General features: G+C 57.0%; 2 protein-coding genes across 2 annotated transcripts; both read left to right on the plus strand.

Annotated features, from left to right (window-relative positions):
- Positions 1–1,076: 1,076 nt before the first annotated feature.
- On the plus strand, positions 1,077–3,589 carry H2BK1 (H2B.K variant histone 1). The gene is made up of 2 exons (XM_019712833.2): positions 1,077–1,325; positions 3,353–3,589. The coding sequence occupies exons 1-2, from the start codon at positions 1,194–1,196 to the stop codon at positions 3,587–3,589; spliced, it is 369 nt and encodes a 122-aa protein (XP_019568392.1). The 5' UTR covers positions 1,077–1,193.
- Positions 3,590–5,335: 1,746 nt separating this feature from the next.
- DRC11L (dynein regulatory complex subunit 11 like) lies at positions 5,336–17,996 on the plus strand. The gene is made up of 19 exons (XM_019712788.3): positions 5,336–5,346; positions 5,978–6,305; positions 7,181–7,300; positions 7,613–7,798; positions 9,489–9,560; positions 11,041–11,246; positions 11,712–11,796; positions 12,239–12,367; positions 12,520–12,595; positions 12,956–13,062; positions 13,850–13,933; positions 14,028–14,083; positions 14,872–14,954; positions 15,133–15,240; positions 15,723–15,922; positions 16,353–16,439; positions 16,603–16,780; positions 17,144–17,382; positions 17,892–17,996. The coding sequence occupies exons 1-19, from the start codon at positions 5,336–5,338 to the stop codon at positions 17,994–17,996; spliced, it is 2,460 nt and encodes an 819-aa protein (XP_019568347.3).
- The last annotated feature ends 795 nt before the right edge of the window (positions 17,997–18,791 follow it).

Genomic DNA, 18,791 nt, shown 5'->3' on the forward strand with positions numbered 1-18,791 from the left:
GAAGTAGGAGGCTCGTTGGCTGGTCTGTCCCAAAAAACCCATCTCAAAAATTGTGAGGATGCTTAAAAAGCCCACAAAATACGTATTGCTGTAAATGCCTTATTTTGGATTAAGAATTGCCCTCCTGGTCCTCTTAAAACAAATCTTAGCATGTAAGACGCGGCAGGATGTTGGGAAGCGAGAGCAGGGGTTAGTGTGGGGTGATTGCTCAGGTTTGCCTTCGCCCACTGACAGCTGGTGCTTGTCTGCTGCTCTTCCCACCTCTTCCCGATTCCGAAAACCCGTCTTTCCCCCCAGCCTATGCTTTTCATGTTGCTCCAGATTTCTTTAATCATGGCATTCAAGGAGCTGCAAACGCGCTCACCCATAGGCGCAAAGTGAGACACCTCACTCCATTTCACGGCAGCGTTTTGCTTCCCTGAGTTGGCAGCTAACTTCCACAGGGACCCTACATCTGCTGTTACGGAAGCATCCAGTGTTTCTCCCCTCTGGCTCCTCCAGTCCTCCGAACACCCCCCACCCCTGCAGCGCCCCCAGTTGTGGTTTCCGGGTGCCGAGTCGGCTCAGCGTCCATCCAAGCCTCACTGCACCCTGACACGTTGACTCCACTCGGATTCACACCGTTGATCTCCCGCCCTTCCCGATTACACTGCCCTCCTCCCCAATTGTACCCGTTCTACGAAACCAGCTTGTTTCCGAAGCCTCTGGCTACTGTAGCCCTCCTCACTGAGTGTCCCCACCACACACATGCCCTTTCACTCTTCCCTGATTGTTTCATGTGAACCAGTCCTGTCTCTTCGGCTGTACTGCAGGGCTGGGGGGGCGGAGGCAACGGGGAGTGTGTGGAGCCCGTGTCCTTTCCAACTTCCCAGTACTGAGCCATGCGGAGCCCCGTGGGTGCTGGGTGATTGCGTGGCGAGGTTTGTTGGTGTGGACTAACAAGTGTGTGATACACTGGAAGATGGTCGCGTGGGGCTGGGGGCTGGTGGAAGGTTTCTTGTTCAGAGACAGAAAGCACCAAGGGAGAGGAGAGAGCAATTAGTCTCTTTCAAGATTAGTGCAGAGCGCGTTCTGGTTAGGGTTGGGCCAGCCCCGCCCCTCCGTCCCAGGTGCTGGGCCCCAGCCCCACCTGGCCAGCTGCTGCAACTTCATAAGAGTAGCCCCAAGGGTGGGAGGCAGCTGCAAGGAGGAGCATGAGCACGGAGCATGGACAGCAGCAGCCGTCGGGGAGCCGCAGGGGCCGTGGCTCCGGCGACAAGAAGCCCCGGAAGCATAGCCGGCGCAAAGAAACCTACTCAATGTACATCTACAAGGTGCTGAAGCAGGTGAGAGTGGAGAATGTACCCGCCTGGGGCGGGTGATGCTCTGAGTCGGGACTCGGGGTCGTCCTGGCACGGTGGCGAGTGGCCTCACACAGGCCACAGTCCTACTTGGTCTCGGAGGTTCCTACCCCTCTTAGTAGGTGTTGTGCACCTGTGATGGGCAGGGGGCGTGGAAAGCATGCTCCCGCCACCGTCCAGAAGCTTGCAGGGCCTTTGGACAGACAAGACGATTATGTGGAATGCTCGGTGGGGCATGATTACTAGGGAAGGCCGTACAGTCGGCTGGTGGTGATGAGATGCCACCAGATCATGGTGCAAACGAGAAGAGCTGGTTAGCGATGGCTCGGGCCAGGAACAAGTCCTGGGAACTAGAGTCTTGGGGAAGACCTTCCAGACAGGTGGTGCGCTGTCTCCGAGGGGCTGCGGGGCTGCTCTACCTTAGAGATGAGAAACCTGACGTCCATATAGACTCAGGGCTGCTGAGTCACATGGCCTGACAGCCGCAGAGGTCAGGCTCCCCCAGCCCTGGCTGAGCCCCTTGAACATTTCCTGCTGGTCCCACCCCCTAGCCCACAGGTGCCCTCTATTCAGGCAGCCTACCAGTGTGCCTATGAGAAGCCCCTACTCCTGGGACTTGCACACTGACAGTCTGAGGCATCAATGGGTACCCAACCACCAGTGTGTCTGGAGCATCAAAGACAACCCTGCCTGTAAAGCCACTGCCCTGCTCAGCAGAGCCGGGGCCACGGAGAGGCAGGGTAGCTGTGTAGCCTGCCCAGCTCTCTCCAATCTGCCTAAGATGCTTACCCCTCCATTAGATTGGCTCCCAGAGGTGGAGCCTGTCTCCAGTCTGAATCCCATTAGCAGTTTTAGTGACCTGGCAAGCTGGTCTGTGGGAATGCGTGGTGGGGTGGAGTGGATTGGCCGAAAGGGCAGCACCAGAGGACAGACTCCAGTGTCCTGAATAAAATGGGGTGAGCAGGTATTTGTGAGCCCTGCGGCTTAGCCTCACTTTGGGGCTCAAAAATGGTGAGGGAAGGGTTGGAGCAGGACTGGCCCTGCAGACAGCTGCTGACCAGGTCACCCACACACTGCAAAACCCTGTCAGGGGGCGGGGATGCAGGTGTGGGGAGCCACTGTTTCACCCCGCAACCCTGAGGAGAAGGGGAAGTGATGACAACACAAGGGGTTCAGGCTAAACCAACCTTGTACAGGCTCAGATTCCCTGCGCTCAGTGGTGACCGGAGGCGTCTAGTTTTGTCTCCACCATTGGCTTGATGTGTATCATTGGGGAGTCACTTACCTCCCACTTTGCCGAGAAACAATGTCTGCTTCCATTTTGGGATTATTTTCGGGTCCCTACCATTTATTTTACTAGAGATCACCAAGCTTATGACAGGAGGGGAAACTGAGGCCGAGGAACATGACTTATTTGAGGCGATAGAGTGATTCAAGATCCCGCCACAGAACAAAGTCTCCTAACTCCTAGTCTGGTGCTGAGACTGTGTCTTACGAGTGTGACTCTGGCAAGTAATTTGGTAACAATCTACCAGGTTAAGTGCGCACCTCCAGGAATAACCTTCCTGATGCTTGTACAAATGTTCAGAGATGTATATTTACTGTAACACACTCTAACAGCAAGAAAGCAGACAAAGCCCCGAAATGCCCATTTAGAGGACTGGTGACAGAAACTGATTCTTCCACTCTATGGGACACTACGCACATGCATTCAATAAGAAAAGCACGGTGCTGTGTAACTGATTCCGTTTGTCAAAGACAGGCGTCCACATGTGCTTACACAGGAACTCGATCGCATTACTGCTTGCGGTGGGGAGAAACTTTTTCTTTTTAACTTGGCTACAGTAGTATGAAAATGTATTCCTCTTGCCATGTCTCTCGGACTCTGGGAAGAGGCTGACGAGGCGGCCTTCCAGGACTGCCTCCAGCTTCCTGCCTCCCCAACTTGGGGCCAGGACCGCGGCCTCAGGCAGAGCCTCCGCGTTAACAGAGCGGTCCTGCCTTTTCTCCAGGTGCACCCCGACATCGGCATCTCCTCGAAGGCCATGAGCATCATGAATTCATTTGTGAACGATGTGTTTGAGCGACTGGCCAGCGAGGCCGCCCGGCTGGCCCAGTACTCGGGCCGAACCACACTGACGTCCCGAGAAGTCCAGACAGCCGTGCGTCTACTGCTGCCCGGAGAGCTGGCCAAGCATGCTGTGTCTGAGGGCACCAAGGCCGTCACCAAGTACACCAGCTCCAAGTGACCCAGGGCCTAACTTAAATAAAGGGTGAACCACTCCCGCGCACTGTGGTGATTTGAAAAGTGGACATTGTGAAGTTGAGGTGAGTTGGGGCAAGGGCATATCATCACTTTTAATGGCCACCAAGATGGAATAAGAACACTTATTCATACTTTTAAAAAACTGCTTTCTAGGTGTACCCCACGAGCGACGCATGGTAAATGTTCTAATTGGTAGTGAGCTGAGGTAGGACTTGGGGCTGGATTAGAATCCTGGATATGCTGCCAGCTGTTTCCATCACACGCTCTCTGGGGCTGAAATTCCCCCTCTATGTTACTCTTCAGGACATGGTTTTGGGGATGCTATTTCTGGAAAACTGTCATTTTTGTCCTGTGTTGGGCATAGGGGCTGTGCAGGGCTATCCTTCAAGATACAAAAATGGAATGGATCCCAATAGGCTCCCGGGATCTATAAGATGTCTTTATTTTCCCCTAATATTTTCTTCTCCTTCATTTCAGAACAAATTGGTGGGAATGTTTCTGAGACTCCTAACTTTTTTTCCCCATTTTTTTTTTTTACTCTCTAACCCACAGAAAAAAATTGCAAAAAAGTGCAGTGACCACTTGTACGTCCCTTACCTAGATTCACCACTTAACATTTGACCCCTTGGCTTTTTCTCTCTCACTCAGCCTCTGCTCTAGCTTGTGGGCATGTGACCCATAAAGGCTCTGGAGGGTGGGGGGAAGGGGTGGGACTTAGTGAATTAGTGCAAAATCCTCTGTGTTCTCTTTGTAACTGGATACACTCAGCTTGTCGCTTTGGACTCTGTGCTGAGGTTTCCCCGCCATATCAGCTGCCACTGCTTTGCCGTCCTACCAACTCCACACGCATTTTCTCACACGAAGAGCTCCACACCGCAGTGCTCTGACCTGAGAACTAATTTTCCACACGTGGGTCCCACAGCTAGAAGGGGGCCCCCTGAGCCTCCACGCTTCCCAACGCCCACTATTTGTCCTACCTTGCTACTCAAGGGGCGATTCAGAGAGCAGCAGTGTCGACACGCCTGGGAGCTTGTTGGGAATGCAGAGTCTCGGGCCCACCTCATTTTGACAAGATCCTCGGGTAACTCGCATTGAGAACTGAGAACATTGACACCTAAGAACTCATCTCTTGCTCTTCCTCACTGCTGCCTCCCTTCCCCCCCTTTCCTTTGCCCTGTGCCTTAGATATGTATTTATTCCTAAGCCCCTACTTAACACTGGGCTGAAAAGGTCACCCTCAGCTGACCAGAGTCAGGAGGTAATGTTTTGTATTTTCCTGAGAAAAGTCTTCTGAGCCTCCAGGACAGCCATGTACCAGAGCAGAGGGTGCTGGGTCTGAATCCAGGAATATATGGTTCCTCCAGCTGAGAAGTGTATTTGGAGTAGTTGATGCCTTTGGGACTAATATTCACCCAGAGCCTCAGTTACAGGGTGACTTCAAATAGGGACCATTCTTTATTTGATCCTCACAAGAAAACTGAGGACCAGAGCTGACCCCACACTCTGCACTAACCTTCCAAGGCTTGCTGCCCTCCCGCTAGTACGTCCTCTGCGATAATAAGTGTCCCCAATCCTGAACCCGCAGCCACCTCCCCTCACAGCCTTAGAACATTGAGACAATGGAACAGAACTGGGTTGTTCTGGCTTTGGGGGTGGAGTCAGGGTGGGACCACAGAGATTCTGTGGATTCCACGATCAGCTCACAGAGGGCAGCGTGAGGAGCGGCACGATGTCTGAGGGGTGAGTGAGGGGCCGGAGTGGAGACCCCAGGGCTGGAAGAGCAAAGTGCTTCCCCAGTGCTTTCAGGCTGGGGCCTCTGGGTGGGGAGAAGGCCTGGGGGGGTGGGGTTCCGTGCTGGGCAGGGCCTGGCTGGGCCCCAGACTCACACAGCCACCTTGGCAGCTCCCGCGAGTCAGCGTTTGCTCTTCAGACTTCCCTTGGATTATTAATTCCAAAACCAAGGCTCTGCCCTGGGGAAGGGACTCTTCTCTGCACTTGTCCCTCACCCCACTTCTGCCCACCATCCTAGACCATTGCAGCATCTCTGGGCTGTACCCGTGCGCTGGAGGGACCAACTGTCTGCTGACTCCTAAGGCCTCTTCCTTACAGGGAGCCCTACGGGCCACGTCCATTCTTCATTCTCCTTGCTTCATTCCCCCAGTGACCCCAGTCTCACACCTCCAAGCCCCAGTGTGCTCACTGTAACTCCCCTCTCACTTCACTGAGCTCCGCTCGGGAGCCATGAGTAACCTTCCCCTCACACCTTCTGGAACCCCGCAAGTTCGCACTCCTCCAAAGGCCCCGCGGAACCCCTCCCACCGTCCCCACTCCTCCGAGGCTCAGAGCGCGGTGCTCGCTGCCTCCTCTCCAGAGCTTACCAGCGCCTCTGGGACGCCTCCCACGCCACCCTGCAAGAGCTGCTGGACCGGGAGCAGCCCCTGCTGGAGCCGGTGCCCAAGCGGGACCGGCAGGCCTTCCAGCACAGGCTCTCGTCGCTCTACCTGCGCTACCTGGGGCTGCTGCGCCGGTTCGACACCCTGTACGACCGCATGGTGCAGCCGCAGAAGAGACGGCTGCTGCGCCGCCTGCTGGACAGCGTGGCGGGCCGCGTGCTGGAGCTCAAGGAGGAGCTGGTACGCGCGGACCTGTGCGAGACCCACTGCCTGGACCGCGTGCTGCAGGACCTCACGCTCACCCCGGTGCGCAGGCCCCGCGCGGAGCCCCGTCCACGCCAGCGGGGCGTGGGGAAGGAGGTGGACTTCACTTCCTTTGGGCACCCCTGGCGTTGGGACAGCAGCAAAGGAAGGAGGGCAAGCAGATCAGATCCGGGGATGAGGTTTGGTCTCTGAAGGGCTTCAGGAACTGAGGTGGGAGGTGGGGTCCGGGAGGTGCATGCAAGTAGTTGGAGATCGTTAGAGTCAGGCTGGAGGCCCAGCGTGGCTGGGCGGACCCGGGGACACAAGGGATTGGTGAAGAGTCCTCGAGCGCTTGCTCCTCCAAGTGTGGTCCGTGGACCAGCTTCAGCAACACCTAGGAGCCTGCAGAATCTCCGGCTGCACTGCAAACCTACTAACCTGCGCCTGCATTTTAACAAGACCCTCCGGGGATCTGTCAGCACCAACAGTGTACCGCTAGTCGGCCCCCAAGGTCATGGTTCACTGCTCCACATCCAAGGCAGTCTCAGAGTTTCCCGACTAGCTGCGTCCCACTCAGCTGTGCACCTGAAAAAACAAACAGATTCTCTGGGCCCTGCCATTCTGACGTGGGAGTATGGGGAGGGCCTAGGAGTCTGAGTTTTAAGAGCTGTCTAGTTGATTCTCATGCACAGCCAGATTTGGGATCACTGCTCATTAGCTACCATGATCCTCCAGAATTCAACTCTGGCCACGTGGTCGGGGCAAGGGAGAGAGGCATGACTGTCAAGGGGATGGTAAAGCAGAACTCTCCCTCCCCAGGGCTCTAGGATGGAGGAAAACAGTGCCAGGGTCTGTGTGTGCAGCTGAAAATGGTCATGGATTGGCTAGATGGCCCGGCATTTGATTCCTGACCCTCTTTCCCCCATATTGCCCCGAAGGCAGACCTGGAGGTGCCCATCCCCAGGTACTTCCTGCTGGAGCAGTCCAGTGTTCTGAGGGAGCAGAGGCTGCGGGTGGCGCAGCTCCTGTCCAGAATGGGGTCAGTGTCCTTAGAGCCGGTAAGTCAAGGGGACCCCTCCCATACGCCTCTCAGACGCCTGCCCCCGGAATAGAGGTGCCTCCCTCTATGGGATGCAGAGAGGCCCTGCCCTGCCCTGTGCCACTCGCAGAGTGAACTTTGGGTAATCCCTGGTCTCCTTCAAGGCTGCTCTTGTGTCTAACACCAAGATGGAGGGATAGTTCTTGGGTACCTATGTACCCTGGGAGGGCCATGTCCCCAGCCTGTCCTTTGGTGGCTGATCTCCCGGCTGCCCGCATGGATGCAAGCCCTCCCTCATCTTCTTCTGCTCCTTTGTTTGTGCTCTGGCCAGGACTTTCCAGCAATGCACCGCACTGATGCCATAATCCTATTGCAAACGGCCGAGCGGGCCAGGCAAGGCCAGCTCCGAGCCACCATCATGCGAGAGATTCGGAAAGAGGAGGAGCGGGATCGGAAGATGAGGGAGGACGGGTGGCACACGTTCAATCAAAACCAAGCGGCTATCACCATACAGAAGGTAACCCTACAGTGCCCAGGAAGAAGGTCAGGGTAATCACCTCCTCCAGGAAGCCTGCCTGGCTCAGCAATGGATGACAAGAGGTGCAGGATCTCTATCCCCAAAAGGACTTGAAGTGGGAGACCATAAAAACCCCAGAAACAGATGGATCATTAAAACTAGGGGAGAAAGATCCGTAATAAGGGAACAGAACAAAATAGATGATCATTCCATTAACTCTTAAGACTGTTAAAAATGAGTAACTGAAATGTATGCAGGGCCTCTTGGCACCTGAGGCAAAATGAACATGATGAGAACTGACGTGATCCAGTGTGTGGGCCCGACCTCTCATTATTGTCCAAGGGGCTGCTAACACAGCCCCACCGGGCAGTAGTGGTTACCAGCTTGACAAGCCTGGAAGGGCCCTAGGAAAATTTCAAGCAAAGTGGCAGAAAGGGGCCACTTTGCTCCTGCAGCCATCACCACTCCTGGGGCTCACTGGCCCTGCTCTGTCACAGGAAGTCACTTGGCACCTGTTCTTTCCAGAAGCAGGCCCAGAATGGCTGGTGTGGGGCTGGGTCTCTCCATCTGGTATCGGTCTCCTCTGCCATGCCATCTTCTCTCTCTCAAGTCCCAGTGCCTCAGAAACTTCTGTCTGCCAGCCCAATAGAAGAAAGTTAGAACCACTTTCTACCCCAAAGTAGAAGCTAACCAACCAACAAACGTCAACCCTGAGGAAAGATACCCTCTCCAAATGGGATAGATTTGATTATTGATCAGCACACAGAGTGTCCCAATCTGAGCCCTGCATTTGGGTGACTAAACCAATGTCCCACTGCCCCATGGAGGAGGAGGTTCTTGCCTGCAGGGCTCGCTAAAGCAAGTCTTTTGAGAGGAGGGTCGGCCCCAAAAACAGAGCCCCGGTTCTCCCTGGGAACCAGTCTTCCAGTTCTCCAGTAAGGGCTAACCAAGGGCCAGGAAGGGCGCTGAATTAAAGCACTTAGTTATCATGGGCCTGCTAGTCCCAGGGACAGGAAGGCAAGCCAGGACAGGAGCTGGCTCCTTGAGGCGACCTTAGGGAGTGGAACCTGCCCGGCAGGTACTGGCCCGCCTCCCTCTGTCCACTGCCCTCCACTGTCTGGCACAGGGCTGTCCACAGGCCTGAGAGTGACTGGCGAGCTGAGAGAAGAGCCCTGGGCAGGAGTCAGGAATCCTGGCCCCAGTCAGCTCTGCAGTGACAGGCATTGGGCCTAGGAGAGGCCGTGACCCATCACCAGCGTTGGTTTCCTTGTGTCACAGATGTAGGACTGAATTAGGGGAGCTCCACAGTCCCTACAGCACTGATGACTATGTCCCTGGGTGGAATCAAGTATTTATTCCAAGTGCTATGGGAATTCTGAGACGTGAGAGCGGCGAGTGCTTCTTGGAGAAGGTGGTGCCTGAACTCTAATCGGTGCCTCAAAAGACACCGCAGAGCTGGGCAGCTTGGGAGTGTTTCCGTTCCACCCTGTTCCCGGCTGCTCCTGCTCAGGGGGCAGTTGCCCACCAGCTGCCCTCCTGGAGGTGCCTCCCCAGCGCTCCCCCCCCACTTCCACCCAAACCTCCCCTGGCCGGACCTTCAGAGACAGTGACTCCCTGGGGCTGAGCCTGAAAGCCACGTCCCCTCAGAAATGCAGTGTGGGGAGTGTCTGGGCCCGTGTGTCCCCCCCAGGTGTGGAGAGGTTACCTACAGAGGAAACGCACTCAGCAAGACCGGCAAATGGAGATGGAATTCATCGGCATGGTGAGTCCCTCCTGGCCCAGGCGGCCCGGGGCTGGCCAGTGCCTGGGGCCGCCCCCTCATCTTTTCCCTCTGTGCCCCACCCCAGAGCCCAGCCCTGTCCAGCCCCTCACTGCCCACCACTCAGGACTGTGGTGGGCATGATGCAGGGAGGCAGGCTGGCACCAGGGGACCCTGAGGGATGCTTCAGGGTTTGGTTGAGAAAGAGGGGGCAGGACCGAAGGCTACTGCCAAGCCACGCCCCTTCCCATCCCTCCCGCTCCTAGAGCCCTGAGAAGGATCTCAAGTGTTAAGTGCAGGGTGAGGGATGGTAGCACGAGCATCCTGGGCCCCACATCTGTGCCCCGGGCTGGAGGAGAGGCTGTATGGGTGGGCCCAGCAGTGGGAGGAGGTTCAGGCCAGGGGGAGGGGAGGCTCTTACAGCCTCCGGGAGAACCACAGGGCTGGGGCAAGTTGGGATGGGGCAACCCATCACACCAGAGCATTTTGGGGGCCATGGGCTCCCCATTTGCTCTGGGGGCCCCAGACTCACTTCGGCCCTGCGTTCAGGGGTCAGGGAGTAGTGTGAACAACACGAGGAGTGTGCGTGTGCATGTGGGGGAGTGTGGGTGGTAAGAGGGGCAGACGGGGGTGGGGGTGGGGGTGCGCAGGAGGTGAAAAGGCCCGCTCATTCCCTGAATCTGTCTGTCCTCTGCTCTCCGATCCTTCCTTCATCCAGCTGGTCTCCACTGACTTAGGAATGGAAGGGCGACAGGGATGAGGGACATGACCCCTGGCAGGGGCTTTGCAGTGGGCAGAGCCCATGGAGGCCTGGCTGATAAAGGGGATTGGGGAGGGGACTGAGGGCGGGCAAAGGATTGGAGACCAGGGCTGGGATGGCTACTCTAGGAGCCTTGGGGACATCAGAATGAGAGAGGGGCCAGGGGTCTTACCTGAGAGTGGGTGTTGGGAGGCTGGAGCTGGACGCTAGGAGGCCAGCGGTGGGCCTTGGCGGGGAGGGGCAGGGGCGCCTGGCATGGCAGTGGGTGAGGAATGAGCCTGGCCTCCCGGCCCATCAACAGTGTGAGCTCAGCGTTTTCAGTAATTGTCTCTGTGCGGAGTGATATTTAAAATACATTTGGGAGCCAATGAGGCGGGAAAGTGGCTGCTAGCACCGCTGCCAACACGGGAGCGGGGCGGGGGTGTGGGTGGGGGCTGGGGCCGGAGGCTCACAGGGGAGGGTGTGCTGAGGGAGCGAGCAGGGGGGCCAGCCCGGATGCATCTAGCAAACTCATTATCAGAGTAATTTACACAGACGAGTTTCGGCTCCAAACACAATTTCTCCTGATGTAGGCATGCCCGTTGTTCCGTGTGGGTGTGTATGCGAGGCCTCGTGTGCGCCGTGTGTTGGAAATGAGTGGGGGGCAGGTGTGCGTGCCTGAGGCCGGGTCCCACTTCCCCACTCCCACTCCTGAGTGCCTCAGCCTCCTCCCGACTTCCCCAGCTCCCCTCGCGCAGGCACGTGGAATCCTTGGACACCGCGTCCCAGGCCTGCCCCACGGAGGACGCCGCCAGGCTCCGCCAGATGGAGAAAGAGGAGGCATTCCAGGTGGCGCTGGTGAAGACCCGAGACTCACTCAAAGACATCGAGGGGCCCGTCATGAAGGAGCAAATGAAGGAGCAGATCCGACAGTGGTTTATTGAGTGCCAGTCAGTGTCCCAGCCTCGGAGGACTCAGCCCTCCACCCCTTTCCGTCCTTACCTGTGTCCTCACACCTCCTCTCCTCTGATCCAGAATGTACCCTTTTCTCCACTCACCCCATCCCCCCGACACACTGCTAACACATTCGGTTTAAACGTGGGGCCCCCGACCTGTAGGACCATCTCCACACATGACTTCCCGTCTCCCCAGATGGAAGAGAAAACGGCAGAATAAGATGGAAAGAGAATCCAGGAATGTCCCCTGACTCATCTGTCCTTTCTGTTCTGAAACTATGTTTCTTCCCTCTCCCCCTCAATCTCCCTGGTCCTATATCTTTGCCCGTATTTCTCTCTCTCTCTCCATCTATCCATCCACCCACCCACCCTCTACCCACCCCTCCAGCTACCCACCCATCCATCCATCTGTCTGTCCACCCACATGTCCATCTCTCTGACCATCTTATGTTCACTTAGTGCCCTTACTGGCCGGTTCCCTGATTATCCAGATGAGTCTTCAGGTGGATCCTACCTGATCTTTGCAGACAAGACTCCAGAACAGGTACCCTGGAGGTGGAGGCAGGAGACTTTCTGTGGCTGATGGAGTCTGAGGTTGCAGAGTACTGAGTATAAGCTGAGGATGGCAGTGGGTGGAGGCAGGGGTGTTGGAAGAAGTACATGTAGTTAGCAAGACTTGGGCGGGAGGAGGGTACCTGTGTCTGGAGAAGGCATCCTTGGCCAGGGAGAGGAACTGTCTGGTGACACTATTGTGGCTGCAGAAGCTTGTGGGCCAGGAAAGAGCGGCAGCTCTGATTGGAACACTCCGTCACTGGTGCCCCTCTTCCTGGCCCCCAGTGAAATCTCTGGACGTTCAGCCATCTGGACCTACCAGTTCCCCTAGGCTCTGGGGACCCTCACTCTACCCCAGCCACATGCCCTGGGTTCTCTGGTTTCTGTAAAATCCCCTTGATCTTCATTTCAATGTCTCTTATCCTGGATCACAGGTGAAAATGGAACTGGACATGCAAAACCAGGAGAGCAAAAAAAAGAACCAAGAGAAAAATAAGGAAAAAGAAAAGGAGAAAAAAGAAAAGAAGAAGAAGAAAGGGAAGGAAAAAAAGACCAGGATAGAGGTAAGGCAGCTCCTGGACGTGAGGACCAAGTGGGCAGAGACAGCAAAGTCTGAGGGGATTCTGGTGGGAAGGCTGGTCTGGGTGAGAACTGGGGTCAGAGTTTATGATTGACGGAGGTAAGGGGTCGAAGTCAAAGGATGTTTCTATTCTAGGAAGAAGACACAATGCTGAAAGTGTTGCCATCCAAATTTATACCCATGATTCATGCTGGACATGAGGAGTATAACAGTAAGAGGGGAGAAGCCTGGGAAGGTGTCCAGGCCTTGTGGGGCCTTAGGGGGACATTCGGTCCTGGGGAAAGTGGACATCTACCACGTAGATCATGAGGTGGCAATGTGGGTGTGTAGCCCAAAGGAAAATGCCGAAGGGGAAGGGGGTGGGAGGCGTTACGGGCTTGGGTCTGAATCCTGCAGTCACAGGCTTTGGGATCAGGCCTCTTTCTGTGGTCTGGGGAGAAGCAGTGGCAGGCAGCCAGGTGAGGAAAGGGGGACCAGCCTGGGTGAGGCTCTTGGCCCATGTGCGTGAGCAGGTGTGTGAGTACACCTGGGACTCTGACCTCCACTTGTCTGTCCATCTCTCCGCACTCAGATCTGTGGAAGAACCCATATGACAGCGTACACCCTGGTCAGAGTTTTGACCCTGAGACCCTCCGGGTGGCGAAGAGGAAGGAAGTGGAGCAGGAGCTCCGGATACAGGTGGGCGTACTGGCTCAGAGCTTCGCTGCAGAGCCCCTCTTCCCACCAGGGCCTCCAGCTGCTTCCGGCTCTGTCCTCGCTCCTCACGTCCCCAGTCTGTCCATTCCCTACCGCATTCTCTAGGCACTGCCTTCCCTATGTGGTCCATCCTGGTCCATCTCGGTCCCCACTGTCCTCTGCCCCGCCCGCATCCCTCTTTCCCCCCGGGTGGAGATGTGGCCTGGAGGTGAGGGAATAGAAGGTGCTCTGAGCCGAGGTCACACCCCCCATCATCTCACCAACGCTTAGAAGAGCTCCTGCGAAGTGTCCCGCCCCGGTGCCAGGTACCTTAGAAACATTAGATCACGTGACCTTGTCAACAACCCCTGAGGTACACACGGTGATTTTCCTGATGTTAAACAGGAGAAAACTGACACTAAGAGGCCGTGCAATTACTCAGGGTCACACAGAGTCTAAAGGGTGGGTCTGGGGCTTCAAATGAAAGCTGGTTGACTCCATCCTGGGGGCTTCTCCCCACAACGCTGCCAGTTGAGAGCAAAGCTCATGCAGAGCAGGGTGTGGATTAAGATTGGGCATGGACGGGGGCAGGGACCAGGGAGAAACACCACGACTGAGGGTTCTAAAAGAACACCTGGGCAGGTAGGTGGCCACCTGCTGCCTTCCCTGGGCTCGGCTGGCTCCGCCCAGAGGCTCCTGTCCTCTTCTCCACCCCCCGTTTGTCCCCACCTCTCCCACCTAACCTCCCCAGCCCCTGGCTGCCCCACTGCTCTCTCTGCTGTCTCCCTAGGTGGATGAGCTGATGCGTCAAGAGCTAAAGAACCTGCGCCTGGCTGTGGGCAGGGAGGTCGGGAGACCCTTGAAATTTCCAAAGGTAAGATGAGGGGCTTGGACTGGGACCGGAGAGGGTACACAGTGGGCGAGGTGCGGAACAGACGGCAATTTCCTATGTGCTTGTTTCCAACCAGAAAAATACTGAGAAGAAAGCTGGGAAGAAGAAGGAAAAAGATCTGACATCAGACAGGTAGTAGACCTTCCACCTCATGGTGGGCAGTGGAGCAAGCCCTGACCCAGGACAGATCCGGCTGCTAGTCCTGGCTCTGTTGCTGTGTGACCTTGGGAAAGTCACTTAACCTCTCTGACTCCCTGTCCTCATTAACCAAGCACCTCCCCTGCCAAACTCACAAGATAGCTGTGAGGATCAAATAGAGACATAAGAAAGTGGATTGAAAATGGTGATGCAGAATAAGATGTGAGTGGAGTGTTGTTCTAAACGCTCCCTGGTCTCTGTTCCTCCTCCAATCAGCTCTGCCCCCTCCAGAGCCATCTCCCCCTGGCCTTCCCACTTTGAGGTGTTGGAGAACTTGTCAGTGGTCCCTTTCTACTCACTCCTCTGGGGAAGCGAGTCATGCACATATTGACGTTAGCTGCTTTAACAGCCACCCCTCCTAGAGCGTGTAACACCTTAAATGTGGTTTCTAGGAAGAGGGCAATATGTCACCCAAATGACTGGGTTTCTGGTGGTGGAACTTTGGGCCGTGAGCAGGCTGAGGAAAGTTGTATCTCAGAGGGCGCTGGCCCTTCTCACACCCTCTTGACCCACAGAGCACCTGCTGTGGGCAGAATGCGTCCTGGACCAGTGGGTTGGCACCGCGCCTCCTGACGCTGGCTGTCCAGTGGCACTATTGATATTTTTACCCACAGGGTGTTGGGCAGGAGGGCTCCTGAACCCCCTTTCCTCATGCCTGTGGCGCTCATCTCTGTCTCCATATCCTCTTGTCCTCGGGGGTCCCCTGCACCATCTTCTGCCAGGTCCGTGGACTCTCTGTTTGAAGAGCTCATTACCTTGGACCTTCTAAAGAAGAGCGAGACCGTGGCATTGAAAGACTATGTGGGTGAGACCCCCCCCCACCCCAGCGTAGGCTCCCAGGCTGAGGCACGGTGCCAAGGCCCCCGGCCACAGCCTTCCTGGTGGCCGAGTGACACCCTCTGGAGTGAACCTTCTCCTGTGTGGCTCTCTTTCCTGGCCCGGCCAAATGGGTCCCACTCACCAGGTGGCCATCTGTCCCCCAGGTGACTGCCTCTATCTTGGATCCACTCTGAGTTTGGCCAAGAAGCTGCCCATGCCTTCCCTGTTTGACATACGACAGAACATGGCCTTGTATGGGGTCCTTCGGCTCGGTGAGACTCCCTGTGGGAGAGAAGCCTGGGAGACTGAGGCGGGCATGTCCCCGGTGCCAGGGACCAGTGGTGGACTCTTCCAGTCCCTTACTCAATCCCAAGTGACGTCTCGTCTCTGTCCCATTCCCAGAAGACTGGGATCTTTCTGAAGCGGTTGGTCCCATGCCCTTTAATTGCACCCCTTCTCGATGCAGGGGTGCAAACAGGTGGCATGGGAAACGGAAAGGGCAGTGGAAGGGGCAGAGAGCTCCCTCCTGACACCCATGTATAGTTGTTGTGATTGCTGAGCCATTGGGAGGTCTCTAGGCTTCCCCTGTCGCCTTGCTTTCCTGGGGACTGCTCAGGTGTCGGGAAAACAGTGCAGCCAGGCTCTGAACCTCATCCGACCCAGCCCCCGGCCTTTGGCCTCGCCTTACACAGCGTCCCACCCCGGTTCCCCTGCCGGCCCACTGTCTGCCTCTGGGCCCTGCTTCCTCTCTCAGGCTCCTCAGATATACACTCCATGGCTCCCCTCATCCGCTCCATCCTCCTGGTGGGCCCCTCCGGCATGGGGAAGAAGATGCTGGTCAAGGCTGTGTGCACAGAAACCGGTGCCAACCTGTTCGATCTGTCGCCTGGCAACCTGCAGGGCAAATACCCTGGCAAGACCGGGGTGCAGATGATAGTGCATATAGTATTTAAGGTTTGGCATTTCTAGTTCTCAGACTGCGACAACAGAGCAGGGTGGGCTTTATGCTCAGCAGGTCACCCATCTGCCTAGTTGGTGTGACTTCAGGAGCTGGGAGGTCCTCACCAAGCCCTGCTAAGAGCTTGTGGACACCTGGAGCCCCAGTGATGGGGGAGGTGGGTGGAAGTGGGGAGGAAAAACAAGGCTGAAGATGCAGCTGGCCTCCCGCACTCCTCAGGGAGGGGAGGGACGCTGTTCACATGGGTGCGATGGGTGTGCAAAAGGGCTGGCAGGTGAGGTGGGCAGGAAGTGGGGAGTAGAGGTGTAGCTCCGAGGCTGCCACTGCCCGAGGCCGGCCCTGACCCTGGCTTGGACCAGATGGGGAGGGGGGTGAGCCTTGCCCACGGATGTCTAACGTCAGATTTCTATTCTCTGACCTGCCCAGGTGGCTCGACTCCTGCAGCCGTCTGTGATCTGGATTGGGAATGCTGAGAAGAATTTTTATAAGACGGTCCCAACAGAAGAGCAGGAGGTGAGGGAGTGTGGCCGTGCAGCATGAGCCCGTGGCGAGCCACGCCACACCTCACCCACTGCTGCAGTCTGCCTCTCAGGCTGGGCAGGGACCCCGAGAACCTGGAAACCCATCTGATAAGTCTCGGTGTCCTGAGCCCACCAACCCTCCCTCCCCAGAGCAGATGGACCCAAAGCGAATAAAAAACGACCTCACCAAGGCCCTGCGACTGCTGAGTCCTGGAGACCGCGTGCTGCTAATAGGAACCACGGAGCGGCCCCAGCTGGCCGAGATGAAGGGGCTGTGCCAGACCTACGAGCGGGTCATCTTCATGCCACGGCCTGATTACGCGTCTCGCTACGGTGAGGCCCCGGGATGCAGGGACAGGCCGGGGAAGGGGTGCAGGGACCACCGCTGCCAAAGCCTCCCCACCCCCCACCACTGCTCTGAGCAGTACCACCACGGCCAGATGCTCTGGAAGGGCAGCGACACAAATGGCCCAGTGCCCTGGGTGCTGGCCTGGTTCTGTGGACACAGGCAGGCCGCCTAAGTCCTTGGTGCCTCATTTCCTTGCGTTGAGTGGGGGCGGGTGACCCTACTTTCCTGGAGGAGTGGTGATGCTGAACCTAGAGACACTCGCTCTCCAGAAGCACACGGCTCGTTTCAGGCACAGGTGGCGGCATCCACTGCCTCTCCCCGCCTCACGTCTTCCCCCAAACCTGCAGTGCTCTGGAAGCGGATGCTGGAGGCCCAGGGGGTCCAGGTGACCCAGAGCCTGGACATCAGTGCCCTGGCCAAGGTGTCCGAAGGCTACACAGCTGGCCCCATTCTCAAAGCCATCCAGTCGGTGCTGACCGAGCAGCGGCTCCTACGGCTGGCCAGGCGGCCCCTGGTGGCCTCAGAGTTCCTGGGTCATCTGGCGAAGCTGGAGCCAGTGTACGAGGAGGAGGAGGAGTCCCTGAGGGTGAGGCTGGGGGTGGGGGAGCCAAGGGGGAGGGCCGTGGGCCCGCCCCAACCAGGGAGTCAGCCCTCTGAAGCCCCAGCTGCCCAGCACACCGTGGCCCCCTCTCTCTGCTGCCCCATGGAGATCGTTCAGCCTGGAGGGCACCAAGAGGTCACAGGGAAGGACATGTAGGCAGGACCAGCCCACCTGGTTTCCTTGAGGGTGGGAGCCTGAAGGCCTCACCTGTGTATTGGGAGCCCTTGGTTGCTTCTGGCACCAGCTGCCACTCACTTCCCCACCTTGAGTCAGTGGCCACCCCCAGGGTGGAGGGATGGCTGCAGGGGGGAGTGGGACACACTTGCCCCTGACAGTGGCTGACACTGGAGCCTGGAGCATATGATGCGAGCAATAGGAACCATGGCTCTAGCAGGATACTGGCCGGGGGAGGAGAAAAGGCTACTGAGGACACAGAGCCATAAAAATGGGAGGCAGAGCCCAGGGCCACGTCCCCTCCTCTTCCTCTGACCCAGGACTGGTACTTCAGCACCCCGCTGGGCAAGAAAATGATGAAATTTATGAAGGACCAGGAGGCCCAGGAGGCCAGGCTGGTGAAGGAGAAGAAAAAACGGAAGTGACAGATGAGGCTGAGCGCCCGAAAGTTGCAGAGGGACTGGGCGGCCCTCCATGGGCAAAGGGGCCAGAGAGCAGAGGCATAAACGCCCAGATGGCTTGGGGACCAGCTCTCTTCGTTCATCTCTGTGCTTCTGCCCCTTGTGCTGTGTCCCCTGCCCGTGCCCAGCCTCCACCTCTCACCCCACCCCTCCCAGACCTCTGACCCCCCCACACCCCGTTTCTTCATCTCCTGTCATGCTCCTGTCCCGGCTCCCCACTCCCTTTCCTCCTTGATGTATGTAAGGGAGGAAAGTAGGAAGAGAGGCGAGAGGGAGAGAGGAGAATGGGAGAAGGAAGGTCTCAGTAAATAGAGAAAAGGGGGAAAGCAGGAGTCTGGAGGTCCCGCGCATTTGGCACTGACGCGTGTGGTCTGCATACTCCTTTCCTGCGTCTGCGCCCCCTGCCCTCATCTGTAAAGTGAGGAGAGGTTGGACCAGCCAATCTCCAAGGTCCCTTCTATGCTGGGGTTGGATTATTCCTGCAAAGGTGTCTGGGAGTCAGGGAGGTGGTGGGGTGGGGAGGAGAAAGGGTGTGAGGAGATGGTGGCATTTGTGGCTGGAGCAGGGGTTGTTAGTAGACTCATTGCCTTCTCTGAGTGGGCTTCACCTCTTTCCTCTGGAGATGGCCTCCCCTCCAACTGACCAAACTCTGCCCTCCATCCTTTAACCCGAGCCTGGCCCCAGGGGGCTGAGTGGGACGCAGCTCTTGTCCCTGGATGGATGTCCATCTGTGGGTCCCCCGTGTGGGGAGAGAAGAGC

Source organism: Rhinolophus sinicus, chromosome 8, assembly GCF_057876585.1.
Source record: "Rhinolophus sinicus isolate RSI-liver-muscle chromosome 8, RSI-T2T, whole genome shotgun sequence".
In the NCBI taxonomy this organism is placed as follows: Eukaryota; Metazoa; Chordata; class Mammalia; order Chiroptera; family Rhinolophidae; genus Rhinolophus; species Rhinolophus sinicus.